Source organism: Podarcis tiliguerta (genome assembly GCF_965153285.1).
Source record: "Podarcis tiliguerta genome assembly, chromosome: 2".
Lineage (NCBI taxonomy): Eukaryota > Metazoa > Chordata > Lepidosauria > Squamata > Lacertidae > Podarcis > Podarcis tiliguerta.
In genome coordinates this window covers 106,137,337-106,156,091 of record NC_139535.1, presented here as the reverse complement: position 1 = coordinate 106,156,091, position 18,755 = coordinate 106,137,337, and the positions used below count along the sequence as shown (strand labels likewise).

Genomic DNA, 18,755 nt, shown 5'->3' with positions numbered 1-18,755 from the left:
GAACTACTGGCCAATTGTCTAAAAGAGAGCAAGGAAGAAGCAAGGCAATCCCTAGAAAGAGATTTTCACACCTTTGGTGCCACCACCGACAATGCCCTGCCCTGCATAAATGCCCACTGCATTAAAAATAGAGCCATCACACAGCGTGGGGCCTCTAAGGGAGCTCTTAATATGAAGGTGGGCTCATATGAGAGAAGGCTGCCCTTCAAGAACAAAGATCATTCAGGACCGTAAAGGTCAACACCAGCACTTTAAATTGGGCCCAGGAACTAATGGCATGAAGTATGATTAATTGGTGCAATATGCTCCTGATAACACTTTCCAGTTAATAAAAATCATTACCAAGGTCTTTGGTGGCTGTCTTCCTCCTGCATTGCTGTGTGCTGCTAGTTTGTTACTGTTTTGTGGTTTTGTTTTATTATGCTTACTGTATATTAATCTGCATTTGCTTTTAATCATCATATTTTTGTGATCCAGCATAGGACCATTTGGAGCAGGGCAGTTTATAGGTACAAATGAAAGCAAATTTGCAGAGTTTAAGCAGAAGAACGGGTGGGTGTGTCCGGGGGGAAAGCAGTTATTTCCCGACTCAAACTTCCTTCCCAAACTACCGTATTTTTCGCTCTATGAGACGCACCAGACCACAAAACGCACCTAGTTTTTGGAGGAGGAAAACAAGAAAAAAAATATTCCGAATCTCGGAAGCCAGAACAGCAAGAGGGATCGCTGCGCAGTGAAAGCAGCAATCCCTCTTGCTGTTCTGGCTTCTGGGACAGCTGCACAGCCTGCATTCGCTCCATAAGATGCACGCACATTTCCCCTTACTTTTTAGGAGGGAAAAAGTGAGTCTTATAGAGCAAAAAATACGGTATTTCCCCACAGAAATCTGACCAGCTCTGATTTTACAAGCTGGGAAGCAGTGATAAGTTAATGTGCAGTACAGTGATACCTCGGTTTTCGAACACAAGACCGTTCGAGTTCTGAAACGTTTGAAAACTGAAAACTCAATATGGAAGCCTCAAGACTGAAGCCACGTTTCCTGTTCGACTTCTGAGGCGCATTCGAAAACCGAAGCATTTACTTTTGGGTTTAGGGCATTTGAAAACTGAAACGTTCGTCAACGGAGACATTCGAAAACTGAGGTACCACTGTATTAATTGCACAATCCTATGCAAGTTTACTCGGAATCCGATGCACATCTACTCATTTTCTCTTCTCGCAAGCGCAGGCCTTTGCGCTGCATGTGCCCCGCAGAAAACACCCATATACTCACCCACGATGGAGAGAATGACAACCACAAAATCAAAAATGTTCCAGCCAATAGTGAAGTAGTAGTGACGCAAGGCAAACATTTTCAGCACACACTCGCATGTGAAAAAGATAACAAAGACCAGGTTGATCCAGTAGAGGATTTCTTCCATCTGTTTGCTCTGTGTGTCCGTCTCAACCATCATAGTCACCATGTTGAGGCAGATGAGCAGCATGATCAGTATGTCAAACGCTTGCTGGGTGACAAAGTCGAAAACAGCTCCTTGGACTCTATTCTGTTACACCGGACAGGAAGAACGCACAGTTAGGGAGATGCATGTATTTGTAGTATGGGACAATTCACTGCATACATCCTCTACTGCAGCTGATTTGTGTGTTTACATCATGTGGGGATGGGGGGTGGTTTGTTGGGTTGTTCTTATTATGTATTGCATGTTTTTATATTGTGTTTTTATGTTGTAACCGCTCCGAGAGTTGTGGGGACAGGCCGGTGTGCAAATTTAATAAATGACAATAAGAAACATATCTGGCCTCACAATCCCATTTTGTAGTGAAGGGTGAAACACACAGTGCAATCCTGTTCATCACCAGGTATGTGTGGAAATGTAAAGGACCCCTAGATGGTTAAGTCCAGTCAAAGGCAGCTATGGAGTGTGGTGCTCATCTCGCTTTCAGGCCAAGGGAGCCAGTGTTTGTCCACAGACAGCTTTCCGGGTCATGTGGCCAGCATGACTAAACCGCTTCTGGCACAACGGAACACTGTGACAGAAGCCAGAGCGCATGGAAACGTCGTTTGCCTTCCCTTAGCAGCGGTACCTATTTGTCTACTAGCACTGACGTGCTTTCAAACTGCTAGGTTGGCAGGAGCTGGGACAGAGCAACGGGAGCTCACCCTGTCACACATATCTGAAACGCCAACCTTCTGATGGGCAAGCCCAAGAGGCTCAGTGGTTTAGACCACAGCGCCACCCATGTCCAGGATGCAGATTAACATTAAAAGGCTCTAGCACAAGAACCTTCTTCCTAAGAACCCAAATGATTAAACCACCTTCGAAGAGTAGTCGCAGCCCTGTTATACTGCTTCAGGAGATCACTTAAATGTAACAAAAACATAATAATGCTGAGTATTCAGGGCTGGCAGTGACTTAGGCAATGTGCCATGGTCTAAGAGCCCTAGAAGGGCTGCTTGGTCCTGCCATTTGACCCTCCTGCCTGCTCCCAGTCCCTTGATTATGTAACAATGCCAGGGAAATTATCCACCATTTTGATTTTTCCACAGTGCCCTGATGTTCTTGATTTTTGTATCCACTCTGGAACACCGCAGGGAAATTTAAATGATGGGTTGCTTGAAGCTCATAACAATGTGACAAGGTGCAGTGGGGCAGTTTGAATGGGGCACTCTGAAGAAGAAGAAGAAGAGTTTGGATTTGATATCCCGCTTTATCACTACCCGAAGGAGTCTCAAAGCGGCTAACATTCTCCTTTCCCTTCCTCCCCCACAACAAACACTCTGTGAGGTGAGCGGGGCTGAGAGACTTCAAAGAAGTGTGACTAGCCCAAGGTCACCCAGCAGCTGCATGTGGAGGAGTGGAGACGCGAACCCGGTTCCCCAGATTACGAGACTACCGCTCTTAACCACCACACCACACTGGCTCTCGTAGCGGTGGGGCCTATAACCTGCTTCCAGCTCTGGATGTTATTATGCACATCACAACCATGTAAGATAGATGCATGTTGTTATTCCCACCAGCTTAGGGATGGGGAGCTGAGGCTAAGAGATTGCAGCTGGCCCAAGCCTATCTGCTGGTAGGTGAGATTTGAAGCAAGGGCTTTCTGAGGTAGCTTTGTGCCTCAGCCATGACACTACGCCAGCTCAAAATAAGAAGGGATCAAACCTCAAAGAGCAAGAGCTGGATGCTGGAAAAGTGTGAAGACTTTATTTGAGTGTACAAGGAGCAGCATATTGGGAATAAGCCCGAAAACTCACCAGAGGCCTTGGAATTGGCTTCTGAGGTTTCTTGGAGCCCAGTTTTTTCATGGCGTTGTAGTATTTCTTCTGCTCCTCTGTCATGAAGATATCCTGACCTCCAAAGTAAAGGAAGGAAAAGGAAATAAAGCTGGTTACAATCTGTTCACCTTTGCTTAAAGATGAAGTAGCCATTTCTTCTTACTCCATGAGGTAAAAAATAATAATAATGGAGAAAATTACATTGTCACTGGCAGACAATGAGAGAAGATACGCTAGTCCCTGGTAGTTCAGGACTTAGAATCTATTTAGTGGTTTTGAAGAAGCTATTGGATCTAAGTTCAAAATGTGGTACAATAATTGCTTGAAATGGAACTGTATGATGGCAGCTCCAAGTAGCAAGTCCTTTGTGTGAGACTGGTGTGAATGTTTTGTTCCAGTATGGTGAAAAATCACAGAAACATAAACATTCATTTGAGGGGACAAAAAAGTCCTCTCTGTGAAAAAGACACATTCATACAACCATGCCATGTGGCAACTGTAGTGGCAACCTGCATGTGTGAATCAGTTCTTTCGTAAGCTGCAAGTTTCAGGGAAATCCATGGGTTGTTTATTGGAAGTTAATTCAGAGAAAAGGGGGGGGGGGTTGAGGGTCCTTTACGCTAGTCAATATGAAAAGTTGACCTATCTTTTTCTTTTGCTGATTGAAATTGTCAATGATGACACCAATAAAGAGATTCAAGGTGAAGAAGGATCCGAAGATGATGAAGATGACAAAGTAGATGTACATATAGATGTTGTCCTCATACTTGGGCTGCTGATCTTGCTGTGTGTATAAGAGAAAACAATATACATATTTCAGAAGCTGCAATCTGTAAGAGGGATTTAACAAAGGCTTGAAAATCTTTGCAATTCATTCATTCATATTTTTGTTTAATCATTAAATATGCTCTCCGAAGTTATTGTCCCCCTAAGGGGCAGACTTTGGTAACCTTTTGTAATATAGTGCCCTGTGCGAGGCCAAACTTGGGCACCCCAAAATGGATATTCTTAATTATAGATCTTCTCAATTTTGTACCCTTCAGCTCTACGCCCTGGTCAGGCTGTTGCCAGGGACATACAGGGCTGGTTGCCCAGGAACATACAAAGACAAGGAATATTCTGATCGTCCTTTTTTATTTCATTCTTTACAGAGAAAGGCTATAGAACCCAGCCTCTTGGATAATGGCATTGTCCCAAGTGAATCTTCATGCCCTGTCTCTCCCACTTCCTCATTCATTATTTCTATGGGTGTTGCTACGTGCCCTCTGTCTTTGAGCTCTTTGCTCTCCTACTTTCAAGGCTTGTTGGGTTCTGGGAGATGGAGGGTCTGGAATGCTTTCTAAAGACACTGTGACCGTCAGCTGTCGCCTCCTCCCCCCCCCCCCCGGTGATTTCTCCTCCTCCTCTCCCATTATTTCCCAACTTTTCCCCCTCATCTGATTTTTGTATCCATTCTGGAACACCGCAGGGAAATTAAAATGATGGGTGGCTTGAAGCTCATAACAGTGTGACAAGGTGCAGTGGGGCAGTTTGAATGGGGCACTCTGAAGAAGAAGGAGAGTTTGGATTTGATATCCCGCTTTATCACTACCCAAAGGAGTCTCAAAGCGGCTAACATTCTCCTTTCCCTTCCTCCCCCACAACAAACACTCTGTGAGGTGAGTGGGGCTGAGAGACTTCAAAAAAGTGTGACTGGCCCAAGGTCACCCAGCAGCTGCATGTGGAGGAGCGGAGACGCGAACCCGGTTCCCCAGATTACGAGACTACCGCTCTTAACCACCACACCACACTGGCTCTCATAGCGGTGGGGCCTATAACCTGCTTCCAGCTCTGGATGTTATTATGCACATCACAACCATGTAAGATAGATGCATGTTGTTATTCCCACCAGCTTGGGGATGGGGAGCTGAGGCTAAGAGATTGCAGTTGGCCCAAGGCTATGTGCTGGTAGGTGAGATTTGAAGCAGGGTTTTCCTGAGGTAGCTTGGATAATGGTGTTGTCCCAAGTGAATCTCCACCCCCCCCGTCTCTCCCACTTCCTCATTCATCTATCTCATCGTCTCTCCTATGGGTGCTGCTAGGTGCCCTTTGTCTTTGAGCTCTTTGCTCTCCTACTTTCAAGGCTTGTCAGGTTCTGGGAGATGGAGGGTCTGGAATGCTTTCTAAAGACACTGTGTCTGTCACCAGTTGCCTCTCCCCCCCTCCATGATTCCTCCTCCTCCTCTCTCATTATTTCCCAACTTTCCCCCTCATCTGCGTCTGAGCTGTAACCTCCCTCAAACCCCTGTTGTAAATCTGTCTTCTTCTTCTCTGGAAGGGTCAGACTGAGAAGGCGGTCTCTACCATTCCTCCTCTGCCCAGTCCCTGACAGCCCTGTGCAGAGAAACCGCCCACAGCATCCTAAAATCCGATACTTGTCCCCTGACCCAAAGTTCCATAGTAACCCAGAGTGAACATAAAGCTCTGGCAGGATTGGGTTTATTCCACCCACTTCAGTGTTGCAGGATTCTGCGTCGTATATTCCTCATATACAGTAGCAGTCCTTGGGGTCCTAGGGACAGCCGGATCGCGATGATGGAGCAAATTTTTTGCAGCTATGACCTTGCAAGGTGGCATTCTTTGTACGTATAAAATGGCACGGAAAAACATTGTTTCAAATACCAGCTCTGTGATAACAGTGACAGAAGTGGATGTACTTTACCTTTCTAGAATCTACTGCTGCATACATTATGTCCATCCAGCCTTTAAAGGTTGCCTATAGAGGGAAACACACATTATTTTTAGAGGAAAATGATTTTTCCCATTAAAAAACAAAACAAAACAAAAACATCTGTATAGGAGGACTATATAAAAGAGCATCTCTTTGTAGGTCATTTGGCACAAAAAATATTCAACAATTTGTTTGGATATAGTCTGTGGGATAGTGACTGGCTCAAGGTCATCTTTCCTTTTCCACCTACGGTTTGGGTGAAGGCAAATTTAATAATATGGGCCCTCCTGTCGGCTGATGGTTCCTTCGATTGGTTATGCCATTTCTTATGAATCCATGTCGCTCAGATTGTGGTCAAGTTTCTTTTCTCCTTAGGAGGGAATTTACTAATGTGCTCGGAAACAACTGATTTCATGTGCAAATTCTCTTGGCCACCAGACTCAGTTCTTTACAACAAGAGCCTTCTCTGCAAACTGCATATAATATACCAGAACCGGCTTGCCCATTAGGCAAGCACCCTTCTTGCCGAGTTTTGGTGAGAGGGGGTGCATTTTGGTGCATGGCAGAAATGGTGGGGTGCAGTGTGTGTGTGGGAGTCCCATTCCCATTTTGCCTCGGGTGGCAAAACAGGATGTGCCACCCCTGCAATATACCGTATTTTTCGCTCTATAGGACGCACTTTTTCCCCTCCAAAAATGAAGGGGAAATGTGTGTGCGTCCTATGGAGCGAATGCAGGCTCCTTGGCTTCAGCGATAGCAATGCAAAGCCTCCGAAGCGCAGAGGGAGAGCTCCCCCTTCGCTCTGGAGGCTTCGCGTTGCTTTCACTGAAGCCGCCTGAAGCCCCCGGAGCGCAGGGAACTCCCGCTGCGCTCCGGGGGCTTCAGGCAGCTATCCGCAAGCCTTCGGCGCGCAGCAGGAGTTCACGCCATGCTCCGAAGGCTTGCGGATAGCCATCTGAAGCCTGAAGCCCTCCTATGGTCCGGTGTGTCCTATGGTCCGGTGTGTCCAATAGAGCGAAAAATACGGTACTAACTACGAATGATCAATCTATCTGATGCTCCTCTTCCATAAATCTACACAATTCAAATTGGTTTTACAGTGATTTGTCTGTAGGAAGAAAGAGCAGTAAAAAGGATTTATACGCAAAGCTGAGTTAAAGAAAGCAAAGTTCAAAAGGTTTATACATAAACATGCTTTTTTGTTTTGGACCATTTTCCTTGAAATAAATATCCAGTAAATTAATACAGCACACACCATCTCGGCTTCTTCACTCCATTGAAGTTATTACACATTGCTGTGTTGTACCTCATATATAGATCAATATTGGGAACCACCCCTTGGGAGTCTCCCTAGGCTACACCCCTTTCCCAATGTCACACACAACACACCATTCCTGTTCTGCATCCTCCCTGGGTGCTTCTGCCTGGCTGCAATGAGCGTTTGAACTGTGATAATGCCTCTTGCTTTCCTGGAAGGTGGAGGGAGAGATCAAGACATATTTCTGGTGTGTGTAGAAGCCTCTGACATTTGCCCCACTGGAGTGTAACAATAAAACAACGAACAGGGTGTTGATGCAATGACTACTGCATTGAACCACTGACATATTACAGGTGCAGGTATTTGGGGCTTATTCTTGGTTTTTTATGTGAGAAGATAAAAGAGTGAAGTTTTCTCTGCCAACTGCGGAGTTGGGTTGAGGGGATCCAGACTGGGAGGGTTTGGAATAGGTAGGTTAGTTTTAGGAGGGTGATCATTCTGATCATGGCTATTTTGTCTGAGAGAGTGAAATTCATGTTATTCCATCTCTTTAGGTCTTTGTTAATTTGTCGCCACAGGGGCTTGTAGTTGTGGAGGTATAATTTATTGAGGTTTCTGGTTATTTGTACCCCTAGGTATCTGAACTTGGTGTGGCAAAGTTTTATTTTGGTGACCTTCGTGAGTCACTGACATATTACAGGTGAACTCTTCATTTACCGCATTTGCTATTGTTTAAGATAAAACTGATTTGGGAAAGAAGCCACTTTTGCCATTTTCTTATAGACGTTTACAGATCATTGCCTTGGCGATGTTATCTTGTGTCAATCACTGGAATGTACAAAGGTCACAATTTCACATCCATTGCTTGGCCCACGTTTGCCTCTGACAAAGCCCACCAATGGCATGCAGCTCTCGGAAGGTTCTCCGTGGCCTTTAAGGCGGAGAATATTCCTCACTACTGATATATATTGGCTGGGATGTGTGAATGACTTGTTGGGCAGCACAGAGGGCTGCGGGAAGGCCTCTCCATGCATGAACTAAACTCACTTGATTGGATGGAAGGCATGCAAATGAAGTGGATAAAGGGTGACACCCAACTGTATTCTTCCACCAGCAGAATAGTCTTCCGCCCACACAAGGGGACTTTCACTTCCTCCTCTGCACTCTGCCCCCCCAACCCTATTTGGTTGACACTCTGTAGAAGATACTGGGGGCACAGCATGAAGGACACGAAACCTGAGTCTCATTGCGTGAACTGGAAATTCGCTTGCACATCTGGACATCAATCAAAATGTCTGGAACAGTACATCTAAAATGGCCAGGGGAAATTCTCAACCTGCCACAGTACACAAGTACAGTGGTACCTCAGGTTAAGTACTTAATTCATTCCAGAGGTCTGTTCTTAACCTGAAACTGTTCTTAACCTGAAGCACCACTTTAGCTAATGGGGCCTCCTGCTGCTGCTGCGCCGCCAGAGCAGGATTTCTGTTCTCATCCTGAAGCAAAGTTCTTAACCCGAGGTACTATTTCTGGGTTAGCGGAGTCTGTAACCTGAAGCGTATGTAACCTGAAGCATATGTAACCCGAGGTACCACTGTACTGTAAAGAACAACCCAGCCTCTTGAGTCCTGACTGGTAAATGGGAGAGAGGTGGTAATAGTTAAGCTTCTCTTCCCTCCTTGAAACCTAACTAGTCAAAAGATTAAAATTGGGTCTTGTTCTCTCTCCACAGGCAAGAAGATACTATTCGCTTCATGAATTTGCTGTTAGAATACCTGCTCCCTGATTGCAGTCATGGGATTTTTGTCTATCACATGACGGTGTATGTTTTGACTCCACAGAAGGGGAAGTGACGGAGACAAGATGTTTGTGTTACTGTGTTCCGTGAAGTGGGACTATTGTCCTTTGTTCTTTCTCTTTGCTGTCAGATGCTAGAGAGAGAGGGAGCCATGTTGCAGTGCTCCGTGTGTGTTTATATGTAAATAAAGTAGATTAGCCAAAATGCTGAGTTGCTAAGGTCTGTTACACAAGCTGCGAAGACTCTGCAGATTCCTAAGTGTACCGATGTCTATTGGCATCGGTCGCTGTGATGTTCGGCCTCAAGAAAGCTTTGGAAGCTCCCGAACGAACGACCAGGAGGAGAGAACATGCCAGTTGGGCATGTGTCTCTACCAGGGTCCTACCCTGACATTTGCATGGGGAAGCCAATATTTGCAACCATTAAACATTGAACAGAGATAACCCATTACTTCCAGGAGAAGTCAAGCTACAAAGGCAGAACTTACAATTTGCAGAAGGGCCAGGTACCCTGCACCAACATTGTCAAAGTTAATCTTTACGTTCTTCCACCGGATCTCCGTTTCGTTGGGATTCATGAGCTTCTCGCAGTCTGACTTGTTGTTGACTTCTTCTATCTCGAATCGATACTCGGACGTCTCATTAAAGCAGTAATGATACTTCCCAGCAAAAAGATTAACCCCCATTATGCTGAAAATCAGCCAGAAGATAAGGCAGACCAACAACACATTCATAATGGATGGTATAGCTCCCACCAAGGCATTCACAACCACCTGTATTAGAAGTGGGGAGGAAGGAGGAGAGAGTTTCAGTACAGAAGAGAGGATGAATTAGAAGCAAAACAGACATGCCTAGTTTTAATGGGAGGAATCAAAAGCTGGTTGCAATAAAAAAAAGATACCCTCTCTGTCCACTGTAATTTTTTAAAGAAAGACTTTATATTTCAAGAGATTGTTTGGCAACCTATTCTTTTGGTTTTGCCGTTCAGTAAAATATGTGGTGGACAAAGAAAGAGATTATACCTTATCTTGATAACATCAGGACCGCTGGCTGACTCCATCAGCTAAGTCAGAGAATGTGGAACTGAATAGGCTTAAAGAATTTCCGCCAGCAAAAATTTCCCCCTTTAAAACCAGACTTATGGAATTTATAGGCAAGGTGTATCCTACTCCCATGTAGAAAAGTGAGGGGTTTTGAGCCATTTATTTCAAATGGGAGTAGGAATGGGTATCAAGGTTGCTCTAAGGCTTAGCAGTGGCTTAGTGTAAAAACAATCAAGGCTATATTTATTGTTTGATAAGCAAGGCCAATCATATCTGAAGAGCTGAGCATGCATGTTTGCAAGCTCAAAAAGAAAAGCCATATTCCCTCCCCTGAAACAAAGCAAATGAAATCAATACTTTTTCAACTGGGCTTCCCTCCCATTTTTTTATTTTTTATTTTTTGGTCCCTGCCACTACAGATGATATTTGTGAAAATACGAATAAAGTCTAATGGAGAAAAGTTAAGCCATCTTTAACAGAGCCAGGTGAGTTGTCATTTATTTATTTTTATTAGGATTTCCTATGTTGGGAATGAATGAAGAGTTTAGGCTGCAATGCTATGCACACCTGGGAGAAAACCTTGTGGAACTGATTGCACTTTGAAAGACTTAGAAAGCTGACTTACATTAAAGCTGACTTACATTCAGTCAGACTGTTGGTCCATATAGTTCAGAACTACCTACTGTTGACTGGCAGTTACTCTTTTGGGTTTCAGACAAGAAGTCTTTCCCAGTTCTACGTGGCATTGCCAGGGATTGTATCTACCTCTACCACTGATCTACTTCCTCCCTTTCCATTTTTCTTTCAAAATGGTCTTCAGTCTTCTCTGGGTACTTTGGACTCAAGGCTCTTATCCTTTGATTAAGACGTATATATTGCTCCTCCCAGCATCTTAAACGGGGGATTAAAAACAACAACGCATGTCTATTCTATAATGTTTGACATGCATTTTGTCACACAGATTCTGAAAGCGTGCCATTCTGAATCTATGATTCCAAAGGATGGGGAGCTATTAAATGCTCATTTCGGGACCAAAGCATTTTTTTTGCTTCTTTTCAGTTTTACAGTTTCTGTGCAGCAGCTATCAAGTCCCCATTACCAAGCAATTACAGTGTCTTCCAAAGCCATCAACCAGCAGTCTCTGAGGCTTCTTTTGCAGTGAATTAGGATTAACGGGATAGCACTGACATTGTGCCAGCATTTATTTCCTTGCCAGCAGGTGCCACTGTTGCTTTACATACGGTATGGAAAAGGCAACCGCTTGCAGTGTCACACACCGCAATCTATATGTATGTGCAGCACTGCCTGCAGAAAAATACGTCATGTGTAAGGCAGAATGCGTAAAAAAAATCATCACACCCAATAGTCAATTGATTTCTCTGCATATACTTGCAAAGTAATAATAATAATAATACATACGCTTAAATTCAGAACCTTCAGTCTAAATCTCAGATCCTGATATGAGCTTCAGAATTTGTCCCTTCTATAGCCACAATTTATCTGGAACAGGGCAACTAGTGAAAATGTAAATCAGTGCAATTATTGGCCAGGCATTGTGACTTTAAAACTGCTTTGGCATTTGGGGTTGCTCTATTAATCATAAAATAGGACCTAAGTTTTCTCGCTCTTCTACTCATTCACTTAAATATACGTAACCAATATATATACTGTATATATGCTTTAACTAAACAAATGGTAAAAAATCATCATCAAGTATTATGAGAGGGAACATGGCTTTTTTCGTGTGATTGTGTGTTAGAAATTGTCAAGAAGTACATGCATGTTTCATAGCAATACTATCAACCTCCCTCCCCCAGGAAAATACAGCTGAGTACATTCTTTGAAATGTAAGTTATTAGAGCATAGAGGAAAGCAAAAGACCTACATTCAGTGCTTCTTAGCAAGATCATTTCAGCTCTTATTTTCTTTCATTTTGGCTCAGATTGTTCTTTTTTATTGTTTGAGGGGTATAAGATTGAATCAGTGCTAATAACCAGGATGGGGAAACGCTGCAAAATAGCCCAGTAAGCGAATTTTGATTTGCTAAACTAAGAAAACAACACCTTTCCAACTCTATATGGGTGAAAATCTTTTATTGCTATCTTCAGATTATCTGGCAGAAAATGAAAAACTAGCCTTCATCATATCTGTGATCCATCTAGTTTATTAACCTTTCTCCAAAAATGTCAAATATCCAGCAGTTGAAAGGTGACAGTGAACTGAAGGTGTTCTGGGCTCCCTGAAATTTCTCAGATTTTACATCCCTTCAGACATGGGCTACATTTGTGCTAAAGATGGGTTTTCCACTAGAGACACCTGGTCCTGCCTTGAAACATCTGAGGTACCGTATTTTTCACTCTATAAGACGCACCAGACCACAAGACACACCTAGTTTTTGGAGGAGAAAAACAAGAAAAAAAATATTCTGAATCTCAGAAGCCAGAACAGCAAGAGGGATCGCTGTGCAGTGAAAGCAGCAATCCCTCTTGCTGTTCTGGCTTCTGTGATAGCTGTGCAGCCTGCATTCACTCCATAAGACGCACACACATTTCCCCTTACTTTTTAGGAAGGAAAAAGTGAGTGTTATAGAGCAAAAAATACGGTAAGTCCCACTAAGAGGTCTTACTCCCTAGTAAATGGCACTGCAATCCTAAATGTGTACTTACTAGAGAGTAAGCCCTATTCAAAACAGCAGGACTTATTTCTGGGTAAACATGTGAAAGACTGCTCTGTAAATCTAGTTCAACTTCATGTCTAAGCGGGCATGGGGACTCAAAGCCTAAACACAATTGGTTGTATTATGGAGAAGCTTTAAGCCGTACTGTACTGAAATTCATGGCATTTATGCAACCACAACTTCCTTAGGATTGCCCACAATTCAGTGCATAGTTACATGCACAGATCTCATCCGAATCAATGGGGCTTAGGCACGATTAACCCTCTGCTGAATTATGAAGGCACAAGAACAATCTATACTAGGAAATAAAACACGTAGTACATAGTTTCTGGAAAGCCACTTCCGCCCAGTGGCGGAGCTTCATGCTCCAGCACTGGGGGGCAGAGAACAGGCGGGGACGGGGCTGGCGCACATCCCAGGGCATGGTGCGCACCCTGGGGGTGGGGCATGCATCCTGGGAGCAGCTGCGATGGCACCCCACCGGGATCGTGCTGCCGAGGGTGGTGCGCTCCCCCCCACTCCTCTTCCTCCACCAGGGCCTCTGCCTTAGGAGGAGGTGGAGTTCCGGGCACTCATGATGCCTTCACATGTGCAAGGGTGTGGTCAGCCCTGCGCGATGGGGGGGGGGGGATTCCCGGCTGCGTCACTGCCCAGGCAACCAAGCCAATTACTCTGGGAGTGTGGCCTGCTTGATTTAAGCAGGACGCAGCGGGAATCTCACCCCTTTTCGTGCTTCCAGCTGCTCCGGTTCCCCCACCCTCCTGCCCTTTAGGTTTTTTCATCTCTTGACCTTGCTATGGACTTTGGTTGGTTGCTGTTGAGGGGCCTGGTAGGACTTCTTCCACTTGGCAAACTGGCCCTGGCCACTTGGTTTTCGCCTACCTCATGGCAAATCGTCACAACTTTGTAAGGTTAGGCAGTTAGGCATTGGAATATTGCTGGAGAAGACAGGAGGGGAGGTAGTGCCATCACCTGCCCCACACATTGAAGGGTATTCCGTTAAAGGATTCTGGGGGCCTGGCCCTGTCCGAAGCCTGGGGAGGCTACGGCCTAAGGCACGACCCCTAACGATGGCCCCGGGGGAGCTCCTAGTTGATGTACGTCAGCAGGACTCCCCCTACTGGTGGTTAACCCTTCCGCGCAGATGGGAGGGAGTCAGATAGTCGGTTAGGTCCAATGCCTAAGCCAATACCGCTCACAATCTGTAGCCAATAAAGTTGTGGCTGTTTTTAGCCCATTAACCTAAAATACTGTTGTCAAGTGTGTTATTTAACCTTGTGGGGGGTCGGGGTTGGGAGCTTGCCACGCTTCCATCCAGGGAATGTTTTACGTGGGAGGCATATTACATAATATTTAGGATGAAAAATTCAAATAGAGAACATCTGTGGTTTCTCTGAATGGCCTGAGCTACCTGTTAATAACTTTTTTTCCCCTTGTAGAAGTTACCTATATTCTTTGAGGCTGCAATCCTATAAACACTTACTTGGGAGAGCAAATATTATTGAAATCAGCAGGACTTAATTTGCAACCCTAACTCCACTTACCTGGGAGTAAGCCCCACTGAATTAAAATAGTACTTACTCCTGAGCAGACATGGTAAAGATTAATGCCTTAAACATGCTGAGGATCATGCTAAACACTGCATCTTTCTAACCCCATTTTGGGTGTGAATAGCTCAGATCTTGAACTCTGAAATCAAACACATTTTTTAGGTCTTTGCATAGTAGTTGTAGTTCTTCATTACGTCATCTCCCAATTCTCTCCCCACCTTTATCCCATTTCTACTTTTAATGATATTCTTGCTTGACTTATAATACAGCAGATACCCATAATTCAAGGCATGTTTACTCAGAAGTAAGTCTCGTGTTGTTCAATGGAGCCTATTCCTTAATAAGTATGTTTAGGTTTGAAACTGTTGCATTATTTCCTTTGCATACAGACCAAGATGGGTAACCTTGGGCTGGTTTTGCATGAGATTATTTCACACACAAACATTTTGTTTTAATACAGCAACATCAAAATGGCCATTTCCCATTAAAGCCTGGAAATTACCAGATACACTCGGCAGCGGAATCTTCTAAAAATTTCAGGAAAATTCAGGCTCTGTGCTTTTACTTGTGATTTGTTGCTTACATCACCATGACAGGACAAGGGGACCATAAAGCATGGTAAAAGGGGAAAGGAGAATAGGGAGGGAAGCTGAACTACCAGTCAAGGCTGCCAGTCATTGACGACTGGACTGAGAACAACGAGGTGCAAACGAGAGGAATTAAACCAGTACTCTTTTCTTTTGGGATGGCTAAGCTCCTCCACCAACCACCAGTGCTTTCCTACCGCCATGAATAACCCCACGCAAGAGATAGAAGCTATATGGGTTTTCGACCTCTTCTGATTGAGACCTTTGGCCGTAGCCTTTTTTTTTATGGGGAAGGGGAGAAGAAAAAACAAGGGGCGGTTCAAATTCTGCTTCTTTGCACCTAGTGATTCTCCCTGTTTCAAAATTACAGCCAGAAAATGCCCCCCTCAGATGCTAGAGGTATCAGAAGCCAGGCTAAATAAGAGCAGCCAAGTGCCAACAGAGAATCTACAAATGACATGTGGTTTGGGCCAATAATGAGGCAGCTTGATATATCTCCCCCTTTTTTTTTCTTCTCTTCCAATAAACCATTTTAAAAAAAAGGGGGAGAAGTGTGCAGCAGGGGTGAAGGTGAATCATAAACAGAGGGAGGTGATCAAGTCAGCAGCTGCATTATGATTCTGTTTGTCGTTATGTCTTTCTACCAGTTTGATCAGTTCTAGCATGCTTTTAAAATAAAAACCCCGGTAATCCACAGGCATGCAGAAGGATCAGCTCGCTAATGGCATCTTACCCTCATCCCCTCAAATCGGGACAACGCTCTTAAAGGCCTCAAAGCTCTGAGTGTCCTAAGGGATTTAATGGCACCTAGTTCCGAGTAGCCAAGGGCATTAGCTACAAGGCTGACTAAAGAGACCTACACAGAAAACAGAAAAAAGAAAGAGAAAAAAAAAGGAAAAAAGGAAGAAAAAAAAAAAAAGAGGTTCCAGACTGTTAGAATAAATCCCCTAGCACTGAAGGTTTTTTTTTTTTTTTAAATCCATCCCCCAAAGTGGACTGCAGGCAGGCCCAAAGTCCACCCCCGTTTAGATTGATAGCGAAGACATGACCACACCAGCTGCCTACTTCACTTCACTGAAACGACCTGGAAGGAAATAATGCGGTTGAGAGAGGCATAAGAATAAAACAAAAGGGGGAAAAATGTGTGAGATAGAGAAAGAGAGAGAGAGAGAGGCAAAGACACACAGACGGAAACGGGGTCTGTCGGAAGGTTAGGAGCCCAAACGGATGACAAGAACCTTACCCTCGCCCTCTTAACAGTCTGCAGGATCCCAGCAGCTCCCATTAAATTAAGCCAGACAAATTTTTAAAGGTACCTATGAGAAAGAATACAGATAAATACACACACTGCACAAGCCGCCTTAGTACTCTCATTCAGACGGGGCAGACAGAGGGCCTGCCTTGCTCATTTCCACTGGCGTGACACGGCAGAGATTTGAGGGGAGAAGGGGAAGCGTCTAGGTTCTCACCTCCTCTGGGGGAAAAAAAAAGCCAACAGCGAAACACACTGAAAAGTGTGCAGCGGTTAAGGGGGGGGGGGTAAATCATTTTAAGCTCTTTATTGAGATGCTGGATTGCAATTCATTATTCTAGGGGGACCAGTCCTTCCAGTAAGATGCTATACATTATGGTGAATAAGAATGGTGGTGTACAATTAGAGAGACGTATTTCCTTGCGCCCCCAAACCCACTGCTAAAATGGTTGGGATGGAGCAAACCTTCATGCACTATGGAATCAGTAGGCAAAGCCCACGTATCTCTGCTATATCTCAAACATTATCAGAGGATGGTTTCTGACGCCCGCTTATAACAATTTTGATTAGGCAAGCCTAATGTAGAAGTTACATGTGTTTTAATCTCCTTTTAGCTATTGTTTATTTTCATTGTCTTTTGAATGTTTTAAAATACCTGTTTTAAACTGTTTCATTTTTAATGGAGCATTTTAGTGTTTTATTTTATACTTCATTAAACTGCCTAGAGAGGGGTTTTTTTTGCAGTCAAATGGTATACAAATTGTGTTGACTCAATCAATCAATAAAGTAACATATAATACTTTGAAACTGCATGCGTGTCAGTTGGGGGCCAGTGTGTAGATCACCATTTGCAGTGTGGCTGTTGCTTCCGTGTGGTTCATTCCTAAAAGGTAAAAAAGGTAAAGGACCCCTGGACGCTTATGTCCAGTCCAAGGCGAGTATGGGGTTGTAGCGTTCATCTTGCTTTCAGGCCGAGGGAGCTGGCATTTGTCCACAGACAGCTTTCCAGGTCATGTGGCCAGCATGACTAAACCGCTTATGGTGCAATGGAACACCGTGATGGAAATCAGAGTGCATGGAAACGCCGTTTATCTTCCCGCTGCAGTGGCACCTATTTATCTACTTGTGTCGGTGTGCTTTCGAACTGCTGGTTGGCAGGAGCTGGGACACAACAATGGGAGCTCACCCCGTTGCAGGGATTTGAACTGCTAATCTTCTGACTGGCAAGCCCAAGAGGCTCAGTGGTTTAGACCACAGCGCCACCCGCAGTGTTCATTCCTACACTGCTGTGGTACAGTCTAAATACAGGAACCATGAGGGATGGGCACACAATGGGGCTACTACCCATCTTAGCATTGCAACTACGGTTGCTGCGTATGAGTGTAATTGGGGTCGTTCACCTGTCCCATGAGGTCCTAATGGTCAGGGGTCCCTGTACCTTTATTAACAAGTATAGGACCTGATCATGCCGATAGAGTGACTATGTCTATATGTCATCTATGCCCTGTGGGACTGGAGTGGTTGAAGCTTGCTAGACACATCTTACTAGAGGTTAACTGGATGTTTTATTTCTGTAAATAACAGGTGTCGGGGACTGGCGGTATGCACCAGTGGAGGACCCCCCCCCCCCAAGTGAACCCCCAGGGGAAGAAGGCTGAGTGCCTGGGGATTGGTGATGGACTGCTGATGAATGGTCAGAAGGAGAAGAGGGAGCAGACTGGGAGGAGGAGATGTCAGAAGCCAAAGAGGCAACAGGGTTTAGTGAGCAGGAAGAGGCTGTGGTAGAGAGCGGTTCAGACTCAGAGGCAGACTCAGAGGTTGGAGAAGAAGGGGGGCAAAGAGGCAGAGATCAGGTGGGCTGATGATGAAGCCAGAGGGTCTCCCCCTCCTGATGTGACCAGCTCCCACCCCCCACCCTGGTCTCCCCAGAACCTGTGGAGGTATAATGAGGGTGGAACAGGCAAGGCAAAGAAGTCTCAGGTTGCTTGGGACAGACCCATGGGAGGAGGAGAGTTGTGGGAAGGCAGGGACCTTCAGTCCTCACAACTGGAGCAAGACCTGCTGGGAAGAGTTGCTGTGTGTACTAGGTCTCAGCTCTTTTGTTTATTTGAATAAAGAGCTAACTTCACCGACACCTTGCGAGTTATTGATGACCAGATCCTGACTCTTGCCTTGACAACAGATATGAGAATGAGGGGGTTTTTGGTTTTCTTTTTTAATGTAAGTGCATTTACAATGGAGAAAAGTTGATTTACTAAATCCTGTTTAAAGATGTTTTTTATGCTGTTCTATGATAGAAACAATACTTGCTCTCCTTCTCTCTCGCTCTCTTTTTAAGGTAACATAAAATGGGACTGTGTATGAACTGAGACCAATCTTGCTCTCCCATGTTTCCCTTTCACATGTTATGGTGATGCTGCAAGGTACGGGTCATTTACACACTAATTTTATTACAGTGGTACCTTGGGTTAAGTACTTAATTCGTTCTGGAGGTCCGTTCTTAACCTGAAACTGTTCTTAACCTGAAGCACCACTTTAGCTAATGGGGCCTCCTGCTTCCGCCGTGCTGCCGGAGCACGATTTCTGTTCTCATCCTGAAGCAAA

The 18,755-nt window shown here is 44.7% G+C and overlaps 1 protein-coding gene across 4 annotated transcripts in view; it reads right to left on the bottom strand.

Moving 5' to 3' along the window:
* SCN8A (sodium voltage-gated channel alpha subunit 8) overlaps nucleotides 1–18,755 on the bottom strand; it is a 110,281-nt gene that overhangs the window by 10,318 nt on the left and 81,208 nt on the right. For 3 of the 4 annotated variants that reach the window (XM_083427183.1, XM_083427181.1, XM_083427182.1), the window contains exons 21-26: nucleotides 15,633–15,755; nucleotides 9,531–9,815; nucleotides 5,979–6,032; nucleotides 3,924–4,061; nucleotides 3,257–3,361; nucleotides 1,274–1,544 (exon numbers count right to left, since the gene is read on the bottom strand). In XM_083427183.1, coding sequence (XP_083283309.1) covers nucleotides 1,274–1,544; nucleotides 3,257–3,361; nucleotides 3,924–4,061; nucleotides 5,979–6,032; nucleotides 9,531–9,815; nucleotides 15,633–15,755 — 976 coding nt within the window. The remainder of the gene's footprint in view (nucleotides 1–1,273; nucleotides 1,545–3,256; nucleotides 3,362–3,923; nucleotides 4,062–5,978; nucleotides 6,033–9,530; nucleotides 9,816–15,632; nucleotides 15,756–18,755) is intronic. The other variant, XM_083427184.1, reaches the window with a different exon arrangement.